Source organism: Oryctolagus cuniculus, chromosome 4 (genome assembly GCF_051225735.1).
Source record: "Oryctolagus cuniculus isolate XC-2025 breed Fujian yellow rabbit chromosome 4, ASM5122573v1, whole genome shotgun sequence".
Taxonomy (NCBI): Eukaryota; Metazoa; Chordata; class Mammalia; order Lagomorpha; family Leporidae; genus Oryctolagus; species Oryctolagus cuniculus.
This window is the reverse complement of record NC_142870.1, coordinates 78,730,320-78,755,527: the sequence shown is the minus strand read 5'-3', so window position 1 is coordinate 78,755,527 and position 25,208 is coordinate 78,730,320. Positions and strand designations below refer to the sequence as shown.

The 25,208-nt window shown below is 45.8% G+C and overlaps 1 protein-coding gene and 1 long non-coding RNA gene across 4 annotated transcripts in view; one reads left to right on the top strand and one right to left on the bottom strand.

Annotated features, from left to right (window-relative positions):
* The window catches only part of PARP14 (poly(ADP-ribose) polymerase family member 14), a 53,848-nt gene that overhangs the window by 13,820 nt on the left and 14,820 nt on the right, over positions 1-25,208 (bottom strand). For all 3 annotated transcript variants that reach the window (XM_089331802.1, XM_017347053.4, XM_089331801.1), the window contains 8 exons: positions 22,849-23,085; positions 15,444-17,671; positions 10,794-11,030; positions 9,685-9,906; positions 7,309-7,387; positions 4,530-4,679; positions 4,143-4,205; positions 3,681-3,848 (listed from right to left, as the gene is read on the bottom strand). In XM_089331802.1, the coding sequence (XP_089187928.1) occupies positions 3,681-3,848; positions 4,143-4,205; positions 4,530-4,679; positions 7,309-7,387; positions 9,685-9,906; positions 10,794-11,030; positions 15,444-17,671; positions 22,849-23,085 (3,384 nt within the window). The remainder of the gene's footprint in view (positions 1-3,680; positions 3,849-4,142; positions 4,206-4,529; positions 4,680-7,308; positions 7,388-9,684; positions 9,907-10,793; positions 11,031-15,443; positions 17,672-22,848; positions 23,086-25,208) is intronic.
* On the top strand, positions 14,706-16,692 carry LOC149127019 (uncharacterized). Its single transcript, XR_016233141.1, has 3 exons — positions 14,706-14,729; positions 15,197-15,302; positions 16,515-16,692. It is a non-coding gene; the product is annotated as an uncharacterized LOC149127019 (long non-coding RNA).

Here is a 25,208-nt window from a genome sequence, read left to right as displayed (position 1 = left end):
TCTTTAAACATTACCCAGCAGCAAGTATTCATCATAAGCAACAAAAAATAGACTAAGACGCTAATACACATTCAAACAACATGCTCCGTCAACAGAACAACATTTTTCTTCTGGCTCCATCATCTCTCGATTTTACTCATGCATCCTTACACTCCCAGACATCTTTGGGGACCTGATGGAAACTAAGCCAAATCTGTAAGACACCCAGCGCTACGTGTTGTCTCGACAATTCTTCACACACGGCTATCCGTGAGTCTCCAGGAAGTCCTTCCTCCCACATTCCATGAGATTGCAACTGTCCAGCAAGGCTCAAGGGAGCCACTGAGCAGATCCTTTCCTAGTTACAGCATGCTCTATCTCCTGTTTCACAAGCCATGAAAGCCACTGCCTAGGTAAGATCACGAAAAGTCCCTTTGCAGCCATGGAAGGAGCCCATATGAATGGCAGCGGGCACAATGACACAGCAAGCAGTGTAAAATTCCCTGACCAAGCTCATACGACAGACGGTGAGCCCGCCTGGACTGCCGCCGTTGATGGTGTCCACTATTACAGGGAATGACTCAGCCCGGTAGACAACTATGAGGTGCAGACAAACCCCATGTGAAATTAGCCACGAGGGTTTGTTCAGCTTTTAAAATTCGATCATCAAGGGAAGTGGGCCAGTCTCATTGGCAAAGCTGTGATTTCCCATAGTATTTGGAAGAGCTTAAACAGAAACACTCAGGTATGTTCATTTACCCTTAATAAACATCTACCGTGTCCCTTCACCGTCTAGGTAGTCGGCGAGGCACTTACAGGACACACACATGTGCTCATGTGGAGACGAAAACGTGTTCAATAAGTGAACTACAGGGAACTGAGGGAATGGCTATGCCAGATAGAACTGTTCAGCCTGGAGGGTACAGGGAAACAGACCCCTAGAGTGGGGAGAGGTCTAGTTATGAGGCTATAATCACAAGTTAGGGAAAAGACAAGAGATCAACGAAGGGAGGAGAGGAGGCCACAATGAAGAGTGGAGTGTGGAGATTGAGCAGATATTTAGGAAGGACAGCCAGGAGGACCTAGTGACAACTGGCTTAGCCTTGGTCCTGCCAGTCCCCTCCATGGCCGCCTCCACACCTTCGCCATATCGTGGGTCATGTTGTATTGTTCACTTACGTGCTTCTCTCTCCTGCTAGGTTAGGTGCTCATTGTGAACAGGATCCTTTTCTTTTCTTTGAAGATTTGTTTTATGTATTTGAAAAGCAGAGTCACACAGAGAAGGTACAAGTCAAAGGGAGAGAGAAAAAGAAAGCTTCAATCCACTGATTCACTCCCCAGATGCCTGCAATGGCCCCAGGCTAGGCCAAGTTGAAACCAGGACCCTGGAACTCCATCTTGGTCTCCCATGTAGGTGCAGAGATCCTAGTACTCGAGCCATCACCCTCTGCATTTCCAGGTGCATTAGCAGGGAGCTGGATCGGAAATTAATAGCCAGGACTTGAACTGACACTCATATGAGATGCTGGCATCACAGGCAGTGGCTTACCCCAACGCACCACAGTGCTGGACCCTGGACCCTTTTCTTAGTCATTGTTCTATCTCCTGTGACTAAGCCAAGTGCCTGTCACATGCAGTTACTCATTGAACATTTAATCAAAAGAAATAATAAGCCAATGAACAGAGGAGTGGTAGAGTAGTGACAGGGTAGAGTCCAGGATTCCAAATGGAGAGTGGTGCTTCTCACTTGGTTGGGGATGTCAGAGGAAAAGCCAGTTTGGAGAACAAGGAGGACAATGAATGGGAGTTTGGAGTTTGCACTGAACTTGAATATGATTGGCCTGATGCTACATGATGACACTCACAATTCAACTCATAAATACTGCTAAGGAAGGAAGTTCCCCCATCTGCTAGTTTAACCACCAGCTCAGGTGGTGCTAAAGATGGGTAAAGAGGGCAAGCAACGAGAGCCTACTAATCATGACTTAGTTGTGCACACAGCAATGCAACCAGGTCTGTGGAAGAAATAGCAGGTTTGCAGTAATTCACAAATATTCAAACATAAGTACATATTTTTTTTTTGACAGAGTGGACAGTGAGAGAGAGAGACAGAGAGAAAGGTCTTCCTTTTGCCGTTGGTTCACCCTCCAATGGCCGCCACGGCCGGTGCGCTGTGGCCGGTGCACCACGCTGATCCGAAGCCAGGAGCCAGGTGCTTCTCCTGGTCTCCCATGCGGGTGCAGGGCCCAAGCACCTGGGCCATCCTCCACTGCCTTCCCGGGCCATAGCAGAGAGCTGGCCTGGAAGAGGGACAACCAGGACAGAATCCGGCGCCCCGACTGGGACTAGAACCTGGTGTGCCGGCGCCGCTAGGCGGAGGATTAGCCTGTTGAGCCACGGAGCCGGCCTATAAGTACATATCTAAAAAACTAAAACTGTTTTCTATTTCTTCTTTTGACTCCATCCAGGAACTCCCTTGGGAAGGTCTGTGCCACCCCTGGGTGTCTGCTTTCTTGGCCCAAATTAATGTCAGGTGGGCCATAAAACTAGAGCTCAGAGGAAGAAACAAATGGAGACAGAGACCGGGGAGTCATTGGTGGGTGTCCATAAAAGATTAGATAGACAATAGATGATAGGTAGCTATAGACAGATGACATGCTGCCTAATCAACTAGAAATGCATGATAACATAAGGGGGATGAAAATACACTGGGATCATAACTTATACTTGTTGAGAGAGAAAATAAGTAAAGTTGACGTAGAATTACATCTAGGCACACTATAAGGAACAGCAGAGAACTACAGACAGATAGCGGTCAGAATATGAGACAAAGCCTAGAAAGTGACAGGAATGGTCAAGTTTCTTAAGGTTAAGCTTTTGGAAAGCCTAGAATGCCCATCGAAGACTCTCAGACTTAGATTCCTGAGCAACCAAATCACGGACCCAGTGCTGAGTGTTGTCTCATTGGGACCAGTCAGCTCCATCCCACTTGCAGCCTGAGAGTGGATGCTTCCCCAGAGCAGCTTTCTAACGGGGGACTGGCGGAAATTCTCAATTCCCATGACTCTGATTCCTGGGGAAAGAACTCAAACAGCATCGCCTAACTAATGACAAAGCCTAAGCAGCCTCTTAGAAATGAAGGGTCACATGACCATTACGAAGTCTGAAGACAATCAGAAACGTTTTGAAGAGCTGAGTTTCTGACCCACTGGGTAAAGCGGTTTCCACATCGAGATGCCCTAAGGCCAGCGGCCACAGCCGCCTGTTACTGTTGACTTGAAGCTGGAAATGCTCACCTGGGCATCAGCAAGGAGAAGGCGGAAGTTGATGCGCTGATGTTCCCCACGAAGAGGAGACAGAGTAGAAAGGTTAGGGACTATGTAATAGAGGGCACGCAGCGAAGTGAAAAGAGAGGAACTGACGAAAGAGAGGGAGGCATGGCTTTCCCTCCATCCCTTCCTTTCTCTGCTCCTACCCTACTCTCCCTTCTTCCACCTCTCTAGTACCCCAATACGCGCTTTCATTTCCTTCCTTTTTTTCTCTATCATCCACAGGGCTTGCTCATTCCCTCGGGGGCTGCTTGGGATGAGGAAGCTGTCCATGCCTAGGTGAACTGCCGTACCCCGTAGTAGCACTCAGCACCACATCTAAGAGACAGTAGATGCCCTGGGTTTTAGCCTGGGCCGCCAGAAGCTACAAACCTGTCCCAATGGCTGGGAGGCAAATGGACGAATAATTCCTTTTTTCACATTCTTGCAAAACGCAGAAAACGGATTTCTTGACATTTTTTCCGCCAATGACATGAATAATATTCTTGCACCTCAGTAGCCCACCTTGAGTAACTATATAATTACTTTGTGTTTGTTGAGCTGGAAAATGCAGACAAAAAAGGGCAAAGTTAGATGTGGAACCCACTCTTTGTTTAGAATACAAAGTGAAAAACAAACACTATTCGTTGATGAAATTTTATGGCGTAACTTCTCTTTTCTACTGTGAGATTATGTTTCACTTCTAATTCTCTATAATTGGAATTCTTTAGCAAAATCTATGATGTTAAGATGAATGAGCTGTTTCCCCAGCCAAGCCTTCCACAGTCTCAACACAGCCTTTCATACTTAGTTTTCTGCTTACAATTTAGAACCAAAAGGTAGCGTCATGATTACCTTGGAGGGAACATTCCATTTCCACATTTTTCCCTGCACAGTTTAAAATTGCTTTGGAGACCCCTACAGGAGAAAATCAAGATGGTAAATGAAAATGAATAAAAATAAGCAAAATGCATTTGGATCAGAAAGTTCATCTCATTATCTCAATGTGTTTCCTATCATGAAAGAAATCCTATAACTTGGGTACTGCTGATAACAAAGAAGAAAATTTCATAAAATAACTGTTTGCCGGTTATAAGAAACTCTATCAAAATAATAATTTTAAATGATTAATTCATATTAAACAAGCCAAAGTTATTTAAAAAAATTAGGCCATAGAAACCCTCCTTCACAGGCTGTACCGTGTTAATTATCGAACTAGTCAGCATTATCCAAGTGGAGTACCTGCTTTGAGATTAAATGTATTTGATGTTGAATTTACAATCACATCTGCTGCTTCTTTGGTGATGTCTCCAGAGGCCACTTGGAAAATAATGGGGCCAATCTTCATTTCATATACTCCTAAATCAGGGCTAGACACAGTCCCATACACACCTGAAAAGCAAAAGTCCATCATCAAGTCAGCAGCAGCAAGAACGCCTCAGGTGTCATGCTGCTCACACACGCGCCTTGCCAATTTCTTTCCTCTCTCTGTCACCTCTAACCTTTAACCTGGCCCTGACCCCGAGCTCCACTGAGAAAAAGGATTAGACAATTTACTACATATCTAACATAGCCTCTGTGCTGGCCAAAGTGGAATTAGCCCACTAGAGCCTATTTCCCCATGACTATAACTAAAAACTTGGAATGGGGCCAGCACTGTGATGCAGCTGGTTAAGCTGCCACCTGCAGTGCCAGCACCCCATGTGGGCACTGGTTTCTGACCTGGTTGCTCCACTTCTGATCCAGCTCCTTGCTAATGTGCCTGGGAAAGCAGTGCAAGATGGCCCAAGCTCTTGGGCCCTTGCCATCCACATGGGAGACTCAGAAGAAGCTACTGACTCCTGTCTTCAGCCTGGCCCAGGCCCAGCTGTTATGCCCATTTGGGGAGTGAATCAGTGAATGGAAGAGTCAGTCTCTCTCTCGCTCTCTCTCTCTCTCTCTCTGCCTTTCAATTAAATAAATCTTAAAAAATAAAAAATGTGGGACAAACTCAAAAAGCCATGACCTGAGAACTGAAAAGTAAGCAACTAGAGAAGGAAATCAAAATTGAAGAAGCAACCTGTATGGAGGCAATTTCCCACTCTGCTGGATGAGGGGTGGCGCAGCCAGGACCTGAACCCGCATTCTCACACGGGATGCTGGTGTCACAAGCAGCAGCCTAATGCACTGTGCCACAATGCTCGCTCCTCCACATTTTTTTTCAAGCCATGCCATTGCCCTTACAGAAGCCACATTGACACCACAGGGGAACTAAACCTCTAAGAGATGGTCTGTGTTTCTTTTCTTTTTTGTTTCTTTCTTTCTTTCTTTCTTTCTTTCTTTCTTTCTTTTTTTTTTTTTGACAGGCAGAGTGAGACAGTGAGAGAGAGAGAGAAAGAAAGAGAAAGGTCTTCCTTTTCCCACTGGTTCACCCCCCAAATGGCCACCACGGCCGGCACGCTGCCCAAGCACCTGGGCCATCCTCCACTGCCCTCCCGGGCCACAGCAGAAAGCTAGACTGGAAGAGGAGCAACCAGGACAGAATTCGGCACCCCGACTGGGACTAGAACCCGGGGTGCTGGCACTGCAGGCGGAGGATTAGCCAAGTGAGCAGTGGCGCTGGCCAAGAGATGGTCTGTGTTTCAGACCAGACGAATCCGGCCCCTGTAGACAGAAAGGTCCGTGTGTGCTTGCAGGGACCATGCCTGTTATTTTGCCTTCCTGGTGATGTGAAACTTTCAGGCACCACAACAGACACCCTGAACTCTGGGAGAACACTTTCTGGCCAGAGGACCTGGAAAATGGGCTCTGGAAGCCATAGGTGCGAGGAGGAGAGTCCTAGGGAGACGACAGCTGGAGAGGGGCACCCCTAATTCTGTACATGAGCTGCAACAGGCCCTGAGCTAATGCCAGAGCTGCACGTATGGGGGGCAGCCCCAAGGCAGCAGCATAGCAAAGACTGAGAACTGATGTCGGAACCACTGCCCACACAGGGGAGACAGAAGTTAGAAGATGAACTTTGCCAACTGGCTGCCTGCTACAAGCAAAGAAAACAAGCACCATTTTCCACAGGACCCTGGGCTCACAACGCATTTTTCAAAATGTCCAGCCATATTCCAAATTTGCTTGTCATAACAACAACAACAAAAAAAAAACAGAGAAATGTGACCATCTCAAAGATAAAAACGATCCAGATGTTGGGCACTTGCCAAAAAGCTTGGAAGTACCTATCATAACTATGCTCCATGAGGTAAAAGTAAACACAGTTGAATGAATGGGAAAATAGAAACTCTCTGCAGAGCAGTAAGAATGACAGAAAAAAAAAAAAAAAGGATGTTCTAGAATTTGGAAATGCAATGTCTAAAATAAAAAATTCTCTGGGAGGATGGGCTCAAAAGCATAATGGACACAGGAAAGAATCACTGAACGTCAAGACAGAGCATTAAAATGATCCTATCTCAGAACAGAGAGGACAAAGCTTGAGGATGGAGGGAGAGCAGCTGCGGGGGGAGCTGCGGGACACCATCCAGAGCTCACTCACGGTAGTGAGCTACGAGAAGCAGCCAAGAAAGAGACCAGAGCGAAAAAGGAAAAAAATAAAGGGAAGAAAAAGAGCAGAAAAATCTCACATGTGGTAGAAGCATACATTTTGAAATTCCAGAAGCCCCAGTGAAGCCCAAACAGGATAAACTCACATTTAGCAGCAACAGATTTGACAGAGGAGAAGCATTTGGTTGGTAGTGTCTCTCTAAGCATATCTATTTTGGAAACTACAAGTCTATCATCCTTAGAAATATCGGTTATGTCACTACTTTAAAAACCTATTGTATGCCTTATATAACTTGGCCTGCCTTCCCTTCTGCTCCAGATCATATACCCATGGCCAGACTTTTGTATGCACAGGTGTAGGCCACACAATTGAGAATCTTACTCCTCTTTTTTTTTTTTTTTAAGGAAAAATCATCACTACCATCTTTAACCCGTCACTGAACGGTTACTTAGCAACTAAAAATCATTTCTCAACTTAAAAGTCTTACAGAACCTTGTTTATCTTCAGACTTGGGAAAACTGTCACTGATGGGATTTCCATTAGCTCTTCGGCTAAATTCATCTGAAAATGCCTAGAAAGAGGAACACAGTTTTAATCATTACACTCCTCAGCAAATAGATGACTTTGGATCATCAAGCTTTTTTATTCTACATACATACACACATTTAGGAGAAAACAGTTCTCAAGCAGTATTCTTCAATAGATTTTAAAATTATAAAAACAATACATGTAATTTTGTGTCTACAAATATGTCCTATTAAGATTAGCAAGACAAAGATAGAAACACAAGCATATTTATTACAGTGCTATTCATAGCAGAGAAAAAAAATCAAACAGGTTTTAAAAATCCAAGAGGCTGGTGTATGGATTTGAGTGCTAGTGAGCCTCTGAATTTCATTTTTCTGCTGGGTAGTCTCACTCTAAAATCACCACTTTCTTCCTCCTTGTAAACAAGCAACAGAGAATTTTGCTGGGAAAAATCATCCTGGCTAAAGACTGATACAACGATAGACAAGGGGCAGGGGCAGTCTCAGACCCAACAAGCCGCCAGGAGCCAGGCAGGCAAGGTGGGCTGAGGAAGAGAGCACCTGCCGCTCAGCCACCGCCAACAGTTTCAAGTGGGAAGCCACATCCAATGAGCCAGAACTTGAGTTTTCAGGTCACAGTGGACATCTGGAGTTTGATGTGAAATTCCTAATGTTCTAATGTTAGTAGTTAATTTGGATTTTTTTTCCAAATAAAGCACATCTAAAGTCACAGTGTTTTTGCAACCTCTGTTACAGGCTCTACCTACAAATATCTCATGAAGTTTTGCTGATCATCGTGAACAAGTATCAAGGTTTGAATGCCTTTAAAAGTCTTAAGAGAGAAACATGACAGCCATGTCTGGAGAATCAACAGTATTTCAAATGGCATGGTGTCTGCAAAGACTAATCCTTTTTTGCAGAATACCTGCAGAGCACGCCTTCTTTAGGAAAGAGAATGAAGGCTGGGGTGGCACAGAAGTAGTGAGATGGAAGGTTCAGGTCTCTGTCACAAGTCTCACGCCCCTTATCCATTCAGCCATTCATTCAAAAGATGCTACAAATTGCATGCCTCTAGCTATGTTTACTCTTTGTGTACAGATCTTAGCTCCCAAAGTAATTATGAAAGTGTGTGCTACATACCCTGCTCCATGATCCACATCACCTCGAATGGTGCAAGTCATAGGGAAATAAGGAAAACATCTTTCACTGAGTAGAAGTAACAGTATCATACAGGCCAAGTAAATGCATATACTTTACTCAGGTGGCTTGACTGATTAAAACTTAGATTAGATTTGCTTGCTCCCAAAGAACTAATTTGTCCAGATCCAGAAAAAGACAAATTGTAACCTAAAAATTCAGATGGCCCAATGAGCTGTGGACATCTCTTAGGTGCCCAGCCCTGATCTGTTAAATTCTTGCAATATCATTGAATTTTTCAAATATTTATTGTCACAAACTCTACAAGATTGTAACGACTCGGAGGGCAGGATAATGGCTTATAACCCTCTGGTTGTCCACAATGCCAAGTGCAGGGGCTCACCCACGGCTGACGTTCTAGTCAACGGGAGCTGGTTGATGGCTCTGTGACGGAAGATGGGGCTGTTATTTCTGGCCCCAACTCTCCTACATGCATGGAGATGTGCTGAGTCATTCTAACCACCTTTCACTTGTATGCCACCCTGACATTTTCCTACAGATAGGGCCACACTGTGCCTGTTTATTATGATAAAATTTCTAGCTCCGTATGGAAAGGAATCCTATAGTTTGAAAGAAGCTTAAGGGACATGTCATCTGCTTTGTATGTGATTCCAATACAATGCTGTAAAAACATGTATGAAATAGTTGGGAATATGAACATTGACACAATAACTGACAAAACAAAGAACTATTGTTAACTTATTTTAGGTGTGATACAGTATTCTGGCTATGTTAATTTTTTTAAAAGAATCCTCATTGTTTTAAAATAAATACTGAATTGTTTATGGAAAAAATGATATGTCTGGGACTTGCTTCAAAGCAATAGGAGAGGAAGGGAAACGAATGCAGGTGAAGACCAAATCACTGGCCTTGGATAACTGTTGAAGCCGAGCGAGGCACCCAGGGTGTTCATTATGCGATTGTGTCTACCTCTGTGCCCTGTATGTTTGAAATGTTCCTACAGAAGCTATTTGTCTTCTTCCATCTGTAACATTTCTTGAAATTTGTCAGCTCTCCTAATCTACGCTACTCCCTGCTTTCCTGCCTGGGAAACACAGGAAAGACACGTTCTTGCAGACCGACCAGACATTCGAGAGCACTGGTTCTCAGTTCTCAGAGTAAGTAGAAATGAATGAGGCTGCACCTGGATATTTTCATGATCCTTTGGGTGCAGCAGGAAGTGAACCTCTTGTAAAGTCTTCAGTTGATTGTTGGCACTAAATTTGAGCACTTCTGAGATGATTAATTCGGCAAACACCGTTTTAGGGAACCCCAAGGTTCCTGTTCCTATTGCAGGAAATGCAATTGTTTTGAGTGACAAGCCCTCAGTGATCGTCAAACAGTTTCTGATTATGTTTTCCATGACCTGAAAAGCACAAAGCACATTCTTAAGCATCTTAAGCATCTTGCCTAGAAATGGGAATCAGAACAGAAAGAACAAGCATTTAGCAACTTTGGTCTAACCTCTGTCCCTCCGTTTTGCTTTCTTTTTTAAAAAAGATTTATTTACTTATTCAAAAGTCAAAGTTACAGAGAGAGAAGGGCAGGGAGAGACAGAAAGACAGTGAGAGAGAGAGAGAAAGAGATCTTCTATCCACAGGTTCACTCCCCAAATGGCTGTAAAAGCTAGGCCTGGGCCAGGTGGAAGCCAGGAGCTTCTTCCAGGTCTCCCATGTGGGCACAGGGACCCAAACATGTGGGCCATCTTCCACTGCTTTCCTAGGTACATTAGCAGGGAGCTGGATTGGAAAAGTGGAGCAGCCAGGACATGAACCGGTGCCCACATGGGATGCCAGTGTCACAGGAGGCAGCTTAATCCTCTGTGCTACCACGCCGGCCCCCTTTTTTGCTTTCAGCAGACATTAAGGACCATCAGAGGAACACAGAAGAATACGTCAGTGTGGTGGAATGAGAAGGCCATGCAACACGGAAGAAGACAAGCACTGGTCTCGTCCTCCATTCTCTTCCACTCACCACACCCTTGCCTCACTCTCCTCACTAAGGAAAAATCCTCACACTCTCCAGCCCTTCCCTGGCCTCCCTGAAATTACTGGGCACTACCATCAATTTGTGTTGTTAATCAGTCCTCAGGAGAAGTCAGCTACAGGTGAAAGAGATGGCCAGAGTGACGGAGCCTGGCAAAAATGTGACATCGTTACAGAATAGAAACAGGCAGGGCCTGACCTACATTATCTGAAAAGGAGAGTCCAAAGGGCTCCCCAGTTTCCTGGAGAATTTCCCAACAGCCCCTACCTGGCATGAAGATGTGTCACCATTACTCCAGTTGGGAGCTACCACGTGCAGCACATGGGAGCAGTGCAGATTGTAACCCTTGGTTTGAACAACTGTGCCCACACTGACAGCCAACCCTTGTCCAGTCGTGTCCAGTTCCTGCTGGAGCTGTGGCCCTGCCTTTTCCAAGAGGGCCCGAGAAAGGGGCCCTTTATCAAGGGAAAGATCCGAGGGAATGGAGTTGACGACAACGTCCGTCTGAAAGACAAAACCAAAGACATGTTTCACATTCTAACAAACAAAAAAAACCACTCATGAACGATTACTACATTTGAAGCCACTGGGTTTGGCACAAGAGGGGACAAGGAAGATTAAGTTGTTAGAAACTGAACTACCATCCAAGACACGCTGCTATCAAACACCAAGTTAAGTAACAGGCCAGGGCAAATGAAAGCTGCTACAAAGACACACGAATGCCGTGCGATCAAAGAAGGCATCCAGAGGTCAGCCCTGCGGGGGCGGTGAGGACACCATGGACCGTGTGCGTCTGAGAACTGGGAACAGGTGCAGCAGGCAGAGGAACCGGGACGCAGGACACACGCATGCGCATGATGAGCTGTGAATAGGTCCGTGTGGCCAGACCAGGAGGGTCTACAGCACACCGACGCGAGCCAGCTAAGACATGGGGCACAGGAGACAGGCTGTTGTGGTCTGGCCTCCAGTGCCAAACCACCTGGACTTCCTCCCAAACAGCGAGAGCCAGGCAGTCTTTCACCAGAGCGAATGTGAGCAGGTTAACCAGGTTAGACGGGAGAGGACAAGAGAAGAGAGGAGAGGGGATGCTCTACGGGATATTTCTCACGAGTGCCCTGCAGGCAGTGCTGCAGTGAGGAGAGCCGCGTGGCAGCTCCGTGGTGGCGGAAGGAACAGAAGGAGTGTCTCCACGTTGAGCGGCAAAGCGGCCAGAGCGACAGACCTTGTGCTGATTCCTGACTCTGGGTCACAGAGGTTTGGGTTTATTAAGGTGGGAAACAAAATTATGCGCGATGTTCTGAACTAGTGCAGCGGTTAAGAGCCCAGACAAGTTCTAATACTGGCTCTTCCACTTGCTCGGCAAAAGACCTGACCCCTCTAAAGCCCATTCTGTCAGCTGTGAGGTGAAAAGAAGAATCCTAGAATCGATTCGTGGCACTGAATGAAAAGACGCACGTCATAACACGCAATCAACATTAACTATGATTCTTGTAATTATTACTTAAGCGTACTGGAAGTAGACATCTGTTTTGAATCTTCCAAGTATTTTAATTTAAAACAAAAAAAGTATTTTAATCAAAGTAACAACTAAAACAAAAAAGGAAGATAGCCCACAGAATAGGAGAAAATATTTGCAAATCACATTTCTGATAAGGGATCTGTATGCAACATCTAAAACTCAATAATAAAACAAGACACATAATTCAATTTAACAGTAGGCAAAGTGTGTGTGCCAGTTTTGCTACAAATACAGTGTTTTGTTGACCTTTGTTTTAAATCTTTGTCAAACAAATTGTTAAGGATGATGTACCACTATTAGGGCTGGTGTTGTGACATAGCAGGTAAAGCCACCCCCTACAACACTGGCATCCTATATGGGGGCTGGTTTGTGTCCCGGCCGTTCCACTTCCAATCCAGCTCCCAACTAATGGCCTGGGAAAGCAGTGGACGATGGCCCAAGTGCTCGGGCTCCTGCTACGAATGCAGGAGACCCAGAAGAAACCCGTGGCACCTGGCTTCCACCTGGCCGGCCCTGGCCATTGCAGACACTTGGGGAGTGAACCAACAGATGGAAGGTTTTTCTCTCTCTCTCTCACTGTAACTTTCAAATAAATAAATAAATCTGTTTTTGTTTTTATTTTGTTTTTTTTACAGGCAGAGTTAGACAGTGAGAGAGAGAGACAGAGAGAAAGGTCTTCCTTCCGTTGGTTCACCCTCCAATGGCCGCTGCGGCCAGCGCACCGCGCTGATCTGAAACCAGGAGCCAGGTGCTTCTCCCGGTCTCCCATGTGGGTGCAGGGCCCAAGCACTTGGGCCACAGCAGAGAGCTGGACTGGAAGAGGAGCAACTGGAACAGAATCCAGCGCCCTGACTGGGACTAGAACCCGGGGTACCGGCACTGCAGGCGGAGGATTAGCCTAGTGAGCCGCGGCACCGGCCAACAGATAAATCTTTTTAAAAATGATATACTACTATAGTTTTAATGATCTGTGACTATTTTAAAAATTTACTATATATGAGTGAAACTGACATCTCTTCATTTGATTATTGTTTTTAGCCCTTGCCTATATTCCTGCCAAACTATGGTCTTTTTACTGTTTGTTGAATTCTTTATTTAGCAGAGGATTAAGCCTTGACCATCACGTAAAATTAAAAATGGGCAAAAGTTCTAAAGGGACATTTCTCCAAAGAAGACATACAAATGGCCAAAAGCACATGAAAAGATGCTCAATATCATTAGTCACCAGAGATTCAACTCAAAAATCCCAGGGAGGTACCACTTTCACACTCATTAGGGTGGCTGTTATCAAAAAGATAATAGCAAATACTGGCAAGGATGTGGAGAAACTGGACCTCTCAACATTGCTGGACAGGAACATAAAACAGTACAGCCGTTTTGGGAACCAGTCTAGCATTTCCTCAAACGGCCAAACACAGATTACCTTTCTGACTCAGCTATTCCACTCCTAAAGAACTGAAAACATATGCTCATACAGAAAGTTCTTTACAAATGCTCGTAGCAGCAAAACTCCTTTATGGTCAGAGTGAAATCACACCAAATGTTCGTCTACAGAGAAATGGATGAACAGAATGTGGTAAATCCGTACGACGGATTATTGCTCAGCCATGCAAAGGACTGACGTTCTGATACATGCTACAGCCTGGATGAACCTAGAGAACAGCCTGAAAAGTGCAGGAAGCCAGTCGGAAGGCTGTAAATTGTACAAGCCTGCTTATGTGCAGGTGGAATCTACAGAAGCGGAAAGTAGATTAGTGGCTAGGGCGTGGGGTGACTACTAGTGGGCCCTGGGCTTCTTTTTGGAGTAACAAAAATGTTCCAGAAGTAGATGGTGGTGCTGGTTGCACACCTCTGTGAATACATGAAAAGCCACTGAATTGGACATCGTAGTGGGTGTGGCATATGAATCCATCTCAATAAAGCTGCTTAGGGCCGGTGCTATGGCTCAGTTGGTTAATCCTCCATCTGCGGCGCCGGCATCCCATGTGGGCGCCGGGTTCTAGTCCCGCTTGCTCCTCTTCCAGTCCAGCTCTCTGCTGTGGCCCGGGAGGGCAGAGAAGGATGGCTCAAGTGCTTGGGCCCCTGCACCTGCATAGGAGACCAGGAGGAAGCACCTGGTTCCTTCGCAGCGCCGGCCGTAGTGGCCATTTGGGGGGTGAACCAACGGAAGGAAGACCTTTCTCTCTGTCTCTCTCTCTCACTGTCTATAACTCTACCTGCCAAAAAAATTAAATAAATAAAACTGCTTAAACATAAAGGAGAATGATTGTGACTATTAAACAATTTTCACCTTTCTCATGATAGTTGTGCTGTAGGAATTGCTAAAACAGGGAATAAATTCAAGTTAAAACAGTCTCAGCTGCGTCACCTTTTACCATATGTCCTTGCACACTGGAGCGATCCTCAGGGATACTTTTCCCGGTGAAACCATTCAAAGCAAAACATTCGGCAGCTTTACAAAATCTAATTCCTTTCATCTAATACAATGTAAATCACATCCAACTGTGCTTTCTTTGAAGAGAATGAGGACAAGTGACACCCTGTGCTGGGGATTTAGGACTTTGGCCTTTCGAACAAAGCATTCAGGCTGGATGCAAATGTTGGTGGAATTGCGACGCTCCTTCTCCTTCAGGTATACTGCACTAATAAGTCTTTCTTTAAAAAAAGAACCCAGCAGCGGTGAGGTGAGAGGGGCGGGGAGGGTGTCACCCCACTCTGTGCCCCAGGCTCCCTCCCCTCTGAGGCCCGCAGCAGAAGGCTGGGGCGAACACTCACCCACTCACCGGAAGACACAACTGTGGTCATATCAGTTGCAATTCAGAAACATGGGGTCTGCTTGTTGATTGGTAAATACACACGGGTGCTGCCTTGCCCCTCTCACAACACTCCCAGCACTTACCACCTCCCTCAACCTCTGCCCCAGGACTCCCAAGGAGGCATCCAGACCCCGATAAGATGGCTGGTGTTCTGATTAGTTAGAGCCTTACTGGAAAGGGTGTGAACTCTCTTTTAGAAATGCATTCATCTCCCCCACCAGTGAGATCCACTTCTCCTCTCCAGTCCCCACATTTCCTTACTGGGGTTGGTGCTGCTGGTCCCTCAGCCTCTGGCCCCCAAGGTCTCCAACCTCGGATCTGCCAAAATTTGACAGGTGTAAGGGCACTAAGAAAGGACGGAGAGCAGGCTACAAGAACGCTGTCAGGAGGGGCATTGTGGACACCTGCAGTTCTTACAATCAGTCCCTGCCTAGGGACTTGGTAAGTAGCTCAGGCATGGATGGAAACCTGTTGGAAGGCAGGGAGGGAGGCCGTGGGATCCCCCCCTTGACCCTTGTCTTCCTTTGGCTGTCAGTGTGGTGTCACAGCACCCCGTGGTGCTCTGGAAGCAGGGACACTCACCATGGCACTCTGCGCATCTCCTCTCACCATCAGGAGCTTCAGGCCCCCCGGGCCCACCAGACTGGGCTGTTTCTGTGATGTTTTCTCAGGCTGGACTACGGGGGGTAGACTGAGCAGGGAAGCCGGGCCTGGGTGCGGATCTGTCAGCAGAGCTCTGACAGCTGCCGCAAAGGCCTCCACGGTCTTCTCAGAGACATCCACCAGGTAAATCTCCTTCAAGGTGCCTCCGGCCTGTTTCGATTGGAAGTCTTCCTTGATGGCTGAAACGATGGTCTCTGTGCACTGTTTTATGGGAAAGCCAAAGACTCCGGAGCTAATAGCTGGGAGAGCTATGGATTGGTATTTATGTCTTTCGGCTAAGAGCAGACTTGCTTTCACGGCTCTCTTTAACAGGTGCACACACCTTGAGTCCTCTCCTGCCTCCCACCGGGGCCCAACTGCATGGATGACGTGGTGGTAGGGCAGCTTCCCTGCCTTGGAGATGGTGGCATTGCCAGGTGACAGCTTGCCCAGTTTCTTTACTATCTGGTCACAGTCTGCTTGGAGCTCAGGGCCAGCCGCTTTAGAGAGAGCGGCAGCAAGGCCACCGAAATGCTGCAGGTCCTCGTTTGTGGCGTTCACCACCACGTCCACAGGAAAGTGCGACAGGTCGTCCTGCTGCACGATCAGGGTGATTCCAGAGGCCAGGTCTGTCCGGGAGTAGCACTTGCTGCCTCCGTCCTTGGCTTCATCCTTTTGCAATTCAATGAAACAACTAAACAACCGTCTGATCTCACTTTTGTAATACCGTGACTTGTCCTGGAAGAACTGTCTGGCTCCTGGCTTATCAATACGGATGCTTTCAACACAGATGGCATCCCGGAACTGCTGACAAGCTGTCACCCCCTCCAGCACTTCGGCTTTCGGGCCAACTAGCAAAATGCCGTTTTTCTTGTCCTGGGGTTTGAAAATGACTTGTGTGTTTGCCTTCTTAAATTTGGACCAGAATTGCTTCTTTTCTGCTTTCATATAGTCAATAACCAAGGAATGCTTTATTTCGACCAGTCTCTCTATTTTCATGTGTTTTTCCAGGAAGCCCAAAAGCAAGCTGTAGACATCATTTACTTCTTTCACACAGCCTGTAATGATGACCCTGGCTGGGGTTTCCATCATGAACTCCTTGATGATGACGGTTTTGGAGGAGGAGTTATGTTTCTTGTGCAACTTGGTAGTGAGCCCTTGCCATTGTTTGTCTTTGAGGACTTCCTGGTTCTCGACGTCAAGGCACTTGTAAGTCAAGGCACTGAGCATTCGCTTTTCAGCTTCCGACTGGACTTCAGAAGAATAGCTGGTTAAGAGAACAGTTCTCCCCTCGAGCTTATAAATGGTAAGAATGTTCTGGGCTACAAAGAGAGACTCAGAGAATTCTTTATAGTCCACCTGTTGCAAAAACCACAAGATCTCAGAAGGAACTTGAATGTTTCTATGAACCATGGAGTGAACTTTTTCCTGGATTTCACACTTGGCTTTATACACGTCTTCGCGGAGTCCTGTAAAGCTCAAGTGCTGGTTGACAAGGCTGTAATGCATACTTAGCTCTGAGCAGCCCGAGTGGACACGCTCCAGCTCACCACTGTGACACAGGAGAAGATAATCTCCTGGAGAAACGGCCAACGTCTCCTCCACGCTTTGTTCTTCCCTTTTAATTTTCTGAATGGTAGTTTCTATTAATCCCTTGATTTGTGGCTCAATGTTTTGGACATCCTCCGATTTCCCTGCTAAGGTAACAGTTTGTGTCACTGGATCAAACTCAATCAAAATCTTACCCTCTTCCAAGTCATTGCTGATGGCGTCCCACACTCGCGGCTCCACGTTAAACGCGGTAACTTTGTATTTCATCCTGATGGCAGAGAGTTCTATGGAAGCGTCTCTCTGCCAGTTCTTGATCCTCCACCTCCCTTGCTGGACCAAGGTGGCCGCAGGCCGGATGACGACTTTACCATCGAGTTGGGACCATGTGAGCTCACAGTGGCAATGTCTCATCTTGTCATTGATCTCCTCCATCAGGTGTCTGTTTTTCTGAAAAAACTTCCATAAGGGAAGATCCAGTGCCTCTCCGAACGACGCCGGAAGCTTGATCAGAGGCTTCTCCTTTCCGTACAAGGCTGTGCCCAGGGAGGGATAGTATGGGAACACAGACAGTGGCATTTTGTTGAAGGCAAGTTGCTTGGTCATGATGGTATCTAACACTGAAAAGAGAAAAATAAAGATAAAGTAGTTCCAATAGGATATGTTTCAAATGAAAACAAAACGTTTCTATTCTAGAGAAAAAAATAATCCTCATCTTTGTAGAACTTTAGAATGATGATATATTATTAATAAGCAGCACAACTTTCAAAACGCACAACATAAATTGATATATACGAAGATATTTTAAAAAGTTCATGGAGGGGGATGGGCGCTGTGGCGTAATGGGTAAAGCCGCCACCTGAAGCTCTTGCATCCCCATGGTTCGAGTCCCGGCTGCTGCACTTCCGATCCAGCTCTCTGCTATGGCCTGGGAAAGCAGTAGAAGATGGTCCAAGTGTTTGGGCCCCTGCACCCACGTGGGAGACCCGGAAGAAGCTCCTGGCTCCTGGCTTCCAGGCTATTGAGGCCATGAACCAGTGGATGAAATATTCTCTTCTCTCTCTCTCTTTCTCTCTCCGTCTTTCTCTCTGTAAAGTGCCTTTCAAATAAATAAATAAATTTTATTTTAGAAAAAATTCACGGAGGGATGGGGTGTGGCCCAGCAGTCAAGATGCCCGTGTGCTATATCATAGTCCAGGGATTGAGTCTCAGCTCCATTCCCAGCTCCAATTCCAGCTTGCTACTCATGTGGGCCCTGGGAGGCAGAGGTGTTGCTTTAAGTACTTGTGTCACTGTCATCCACATGAGAGACCTGGATTGAGTTCCTGGCTCCTAGCTTTGGCTAGGGCCCATTGAGAGAATGAACCAGCAGATGTCAGCTCTCTCAATCTTTATCTCTCTCCATCTCTAAATCAAATGCAAACTAAGTAAATTTTTCAAGTTTGCCGGAAATGGAATTAAGAGCTAATGCACATTTCCCATGAACCTTTGAAGAACCCTGTATTAACAGTGCACAGGTATTCCTCATTGGATTGAATAATTACTTTATAGTCAAGAACATTTGGCCGGCGCCGCAGCTCAATAGGCTAATCCTCCGCCTTGCGGCGCCGGCACACCGGGTTCTAGTCCCGGTCGGGGCGCTGGATTCTGCCCCGGTTGCCCCTCTTCCAGGCCAGCTCTCTGCTGTGGCCCGGGAGTGCAGTGGAGGTTGGCCCAAGTGCTTGGGCCCTGCACCCCATGGGAGACCAGGAGAAGCACCTGGCTCCTGCCTTTGGATCAGTGTGGTGCACCAGCCACAGCGCACCGGCCATGGCGGCCATTGGAGGGTGAACCAACGGCAAAGGAGGACCTTTCTCTCTGTCTCTCTCTCTCTCCCTGTCCACTCTGCCTGTCAAAAAAAAAAAAAAAAAAAAAACAAAACAAAACACACACACTCTATGTTAAAATCCTATTAATTAAATTCTATTTTCCGTTGTTTTTTTGTTTTTTTGTTTTTTTTTTTTGCTATCACAGATCACCAGCACAAGAAGAAATATTAGGAATTCAGTCATAATCATGGGAATCATGTTTGCTCCAGTGCAAACAATATTTTGTTGTTTTAAATCTTTGTCAGACACATTGTTACAAATGATATACTACTCTAGCTTTAATGATCTGTGATTACTTTGAAACTTACGGTAGATGAGTGAAAGTGACATATTTCCATTTGATTACTGTTCATAGTGCTTCCCCATATTCCTGCTGAGCTGTGTTCACTTTTTATTTAGTGAACTTTTAATTTAGTAGCACATCAAGCCCTTGACTATATTGTAAACTTTAAAAATGGAAAAAAAGGAATATTTTGTGCTTAGAGTGAATTTCATCCAAGCATTGTGATATCTGCTCCTTGTACAGTTCCACAACTTCAGGTTCTACAAGTAGGTTAGAGTCCATCAATACCTCTAAGAGGAGAAACGTAAGAATAGCATCTATAGTTTATGGGTCGATGCTGTTGTAAGTGCTTTAAATATATTTAACTCATTAACTCATGTAGTTATGTGTCAGATGCTATTCTAAGTGCTTTACATACATCTAATTCAATCAATTGCCACAACAACCCATTAAGGTAAAGATACTCGTATCATCCTTATTTACAAATGACAGAATGGAAGCTAGAAAAGGTTGGATAACCGGAACTGGATTCTACAGATCAGGTAAAACACCTGAGCCAAGTCTCACCCCTAAGTTCACGCCTTTGTCCCCATCAGACCCAAATCACCCTCAAGGTCATTTGGGAGTCTGGCCCCAGAGACCACAGTTTAGCAGACCCTATACCTCCTCCTGCTCCTGCTGTAATCTCCCTCTTGCCTCTCTTACTGGACAGCCTCTTGTGTGTGTGTGAGTGTGTGTGTGTGTGTGTGTGTGTGTGTCTGTGTGTTTGTCTCCTCTTCCAAGCTCCTCATCCTGTGTTGGTAGTTCCACAGGGACAGGGGTATGGGCAGGAAGGAAATTCGAATGAACTGCAGTAGCAACTGGACTAAAATAGCATCCCTCATAGAAGGATTAAAAATGTGAGCAGCTTTAACTCCCCACCACGCACACACATGCTACCACTGGGCAGGGCCCAGGACCACGAGCACGTGCTGGGCACCGCCACGCGCCAAGCACTCTGCAGGCGTTCCTTCGGCACACTCTCCTCTAACGTAAGTAGTGATGTGAGCCCTGTTGTACAGATGAGAATACAAGGCCGTTGGTGTGTTGAGCTAACTTGCACAAGATCACAAACCCAGGAAGCACCAAAGCCAGGTTGCTCTGCCCCAAGAGCCATCACAGAAGTCCCCTGTGCCTTAGAGTCTTCTTCCTGTCACCCCTGCTGTCAAGAAAGAGTAACTCTATCAAACTGTGCGGGTCACTATGAGGACTTGAGGGTCTGTGGCCGAAAACATAACAAAAGTGCTCGCGTACAACAGGCATTCTGAAGTAAATCAGATTTTGTGAAGTTGAGCCAAATAATTTCTGAAGAAAATGCCTAACACCTTTTAAAAAATTTTACATAAAATACAATATATTGCTAAACAAATTATGTTTTTCTCAAGCTGTTTGCCTCATTATTGGTAACCCATTATGAATGGTGACATATTAATAAGAAAAATTAATGTTATAGGTGAACAGGAGATTTGGTGAAAGTAGAGAGGTTAAAGAGTATAGAATATGGGGCCAACGACCCACATTCAAATTCTGGCTCTATCGCTCACTAGTTATGGAATCCTGGGCAAGTGATTTCACCTTTCTGTGTCTTCATTTGCAAAACAAAGATTACAATAATCAAGATACTCATAAAGCAGTGTCTGTGAATGTTTGTAACATACTGCAGTTATGAAAATGTAAGTTATAAGAAAGAGAAGGCCAGAGTTTGGTGCAGTGGTTAAGCTGCTGTTTGGGATGGGGCCTGGCACTGTGGTGCAGTGGTTAAGCCGATATTTGCAATACCAGCATCCCATAGCAGAGTGCCAGTTCAAGTCCCAGCTGCTTCACTCCTGATCCATTTTCTTGCTAATGTGCACTGGAGTATTTAGGTTCCTGCCACCCGTGTGGGACCAAATAGGATTGAGTTCCAGGCTCCTGGCTTTGACCTGGCCCGGCTCTGGATACAGGCATTTGGGGAGTGAACCAATGGATTCAAGATCTCTTTCTCTCAGTCTCTGTCACCCTCTGTCTCTCTGCCTTTCAAATGAAAAAAAAAAAAATGTAAAAAACTTATAAGGAGAATCCAGAGACAGAAAAAGAAAATCAGTGTATCTCAGATTGTGGAGAACAGGAGATGGTTAGTCTGAAAGAGGAGGTATAGTCCACATAGATGATGCCAAGAGGTCAAGGAGAAAGCAAACTTCGCAGAGTATGCCACACGGTTAACACACAAAATACACCTTAGTTAAGTAGCACTTATTACTCATATACATGCGATGTAGACTTTGTGAGCACACACCCAGTGACCCCCTGCCCTCAAGATGTGTGCAAGCTCTGAAATTGTCAACTCCCACCATAAACTGGGAATTTCATTTCTTTTTTTTTAATTTACCCATTTTATTTTTTTGTGATTTAAAAAAAATTTAGTTTACTCCTAGGAAGAGAGACAAATGGAGAAAGACAAGAGTGCACACTCCCAACCACTGGTTCACTCCCAAATGCCCTCAATGGCTGTGGCTGGGCTGGGTCAAAGCCAGGAACTGAAATACAGTCCAGGTGTCCCATGTGGGTGTCAGGGATCCAAGTACTCCAATCATCACTGCTGTCTCCCAGGGTCCGGATTAGCAGGAAACTGCAGTCAGTAGCTAAAGCTGCATCCAAACCCAGGCATCCGATGTGGGACACACGTTCCAGCATCCTGACCGCCAGGCCAAACACAAACCCCTGGGAGGGAATTCCAAGGGTAGACCCTTTCAGTATCTTTCTCCCTAGGACTTGAACAGGCAACAGAAGCTCCTCTATCGTGCCTGTGCCCGAGGAACACTAGGTCTTGCATTTCACTTTTAATTCAAACTATACCTATCTTCACCCCAGTTTCCCAATTCCTAAGAGCTGAGTTAAGAAAAGGGGAGGTTGTTCCAAGTACCCTGTTGAAACAATTTCATCTAAAGTGGGTGGCAGCCACGTAATCCTGTGTCATGCCACATGCGGTTTATCCCAGGCACAATGTTCCTTCTTTCACTAAGTCTGGCCCCTCTAATTCCTACTGCTCAGCCTTGACTTCTGAACAGGACGGAACCTCCAGGCTGCCTTTGCACACGTCTCGTAGAACCAGCCGTCCATGTCTACAAATCCCTCGCAAGTGTTTCCCTATGTTAGCCAGACCCAGAACCAGAAGGCATCCATGATCACATGAGTCCAAACCCTTTACTTTCTGAATGACAGCACTGATGGTGGGAGGGGAAGGAGTGACGCTTTACAGGGGCTCTATGTGTTTCTGAGTGTTTCTTTACCCACCCTTGCTGAAGTGGATGTGAGAAGGTCTACCAAGTGTGCGGTGATAACACAGAGCATCTCTGTCTTAACACAGTGTTTAAAAGATCCCAGGAAAGACGTATCTTTCAGTCTGTTTGAGGTAGAGGCTTATGAGAGAATCTTACATCTTTCAAATCCTTGACATTGCTTTTCCAAAGTTTGAACTGCTGGCCTCATTAGGCATAATATCTCAGGATTATTAATTCGATTTCCAACAAAATATATGAATAAAAAATGGAATGCATTGGAACTTGGCCGATAACTTAAGATCTGCTAAAATGGCCCCTCTGATGCCAGAGATGGTGGTAGATATTACCTTTTCTGTCAAAAAATTTAATCAGAGCTGAACTCTCTTCAGGAAAGCATTCGACACTGGCAACTCTCCCCCCTCCATTCGAAGGGCTCTCAAAGAAAAGTCCTAAATTGTGTTCATCAGCACCAGGTGGCAGGTTTTCAACTCTGATTGTTGTTGTCACTTCCAGAAGTCTCGGAGAAAGCTGAAGTTGTTTAACTGAAAGGTACCTGCAGCAATTGTCAACAAACTCCCTGGTATCTAAACACAGACAAAACAAAAGCAAACAAAAAGCAGAACGTTATGATGATCCTGTTCAATCAAAGAAGCTGTCTGGTAATGGAGACGCAGAGGAAAGCTGAGCACTCCGTTCTGTAGACATCGACACGAACAACTCTGAACAGCGATGGGCACAGGAAGGCCTGACCTGGATTTCCGCCACGAGGGGCACCTGGCCCTGGTCACTGCCCCGGCCGACCCTGCGGAGTAACTCCGCGGCAATACACACCTCCTCATTTCCCCCCTTTCTCGGGCCTTTCAGTGGCTCCCAGTAACCACAGGCATGAATTCCCTCTCCTTACCCAGGCTTACAGTGATTTGACTCCAAACTAACTTCCAAGCATCATTTTTGACTATTCCTTGCCATTCATTTTCTTTTCCATATTAAAAAATAAAGCCACCTAGTCTTTCTCTTTGCCTTTGTACATACAATGTCCCATGCTGGGAATACCCTGCTCCAGTCGTAAATCTGGGTCTTATTCATCCTTCAGGACTCAGCCATCTCTGGCAAACTAGTCCATGTCCATGGTGGACCTGTGGTGTACCAGGCACCGTGCCAGGGTCTGGGGACTCAGATAAATACAAGTCCTTGCCAGGTCATCCACAGAAGGCAGACATCTTGAAAGAAAATAGGTTGCCTCTGTGAGGTCACATGGGGTTGGAAGAATAATACTGGGAATCCCACGAGGCTTCCCAGAGTAAGAGGTCTCTGATCTGGTTCTGCAGGATGAAGAGGAGTTCATCAGTTGGCTAAGGGCAAGAGCCATACCAGGCAGAGGAAGCGCAGTAGCATGAGACAGCAGAGTGTATCTCGGACATGGCCACTGGTACTGCAGGAGTGCAGGCTTCACAGAAGCAAAGCTAAAGCACCTGTCTGGGTCTCTTTCCTCTCAGTCCCCGCGGCCTGCTCACAGCTAAGACAGGCAGCTTCTCCTCCTGCGCCTGCGTCACTCACTTGCATGTGGACTTCCTCCCTGCCCCAGACTGTGAGTTCCTCAGGAGCAGGACCTGTGAGGTATTGCTCTTTGTACCCAAAGCACCTGAACCAATGCCTGGCACATAGCAGGTGCTCAAGACTTCCGATCAGTAAGCAAACGCAAGTCCATGTAGTGTCTCCTACGTACGAAATATGGGAAGTGCTGTCTTTATTGACTTCTTATCATTGTCTCAGGTACTATGTTAAGTGCTTTTCAAATATAACCTCCCTTAATATTTATAGAAATTGTGTTAGGTAGGTATTATCAGCACCCATTTTATTGATGAGGAAAGTGAGGCACAGAAAGGATAGTAACTCGGCCAACATTGGATCACTGGTTGAATGGCAGAGCTGGAAATCTGACTTCACCCAAGACCTGTGCTCTGAATTAATCACTCCACAGCCATGGCCAAGGGACAGGGAGGGTCTGAAATGGCAGAACTGCCTTGCTGTACACAGAAATGGCTCTTCCAGGTCTCAGAGGTTGGCCACAGGCTGCTGGTAATGCCCTTGGAGAAGACTCACTTTCTGTATCACAGGCACTTACTCATCCCTGCCTGTGGAATGACCATGAAAGTACAAAGGAAATGTATAGCACAGTGGTTAAATAGGCTTTACAGTTAAACTGCCTAAATTCACACCCTGCTCTTCTCTTATTAACACCATTGTGTCTGTCTTGCCACCTGTAACATGGGGGTTAAAATAAGGGTGGTAAAGGAACAAATCAATTAGGTCATGTAAAGAGCTTAGCATACTACTTGACCCCTAGTGGGTACTATGTAAGTGGTGGTTAGTATTTATCTTCCAAGTCAAGTGTGATAATACAGATTAACACTTACTTCTCCCAGTGAGATGCATATGCAAAAATGCTGAGTTCAGATTGCTAATTTGGGTGTTCTTCTCCCTCTTCTTCCCTTCCTCTCTTCTCTCTCTCTCTCTCTCTCTCTCTCTCACACACACACACACACACACACACACAGAATTTATGCAATCAAATCGAATCAATATTAAGCATACTAGACATTGGTCTCAACAGTAAATTGATTCTCTTTCAAAATAACAAAGAATCTATGTGTTGATCTGGAGTCCTTTCTTACTAGCTACTAGAGAGTCAAACTTTCAGAGCTGT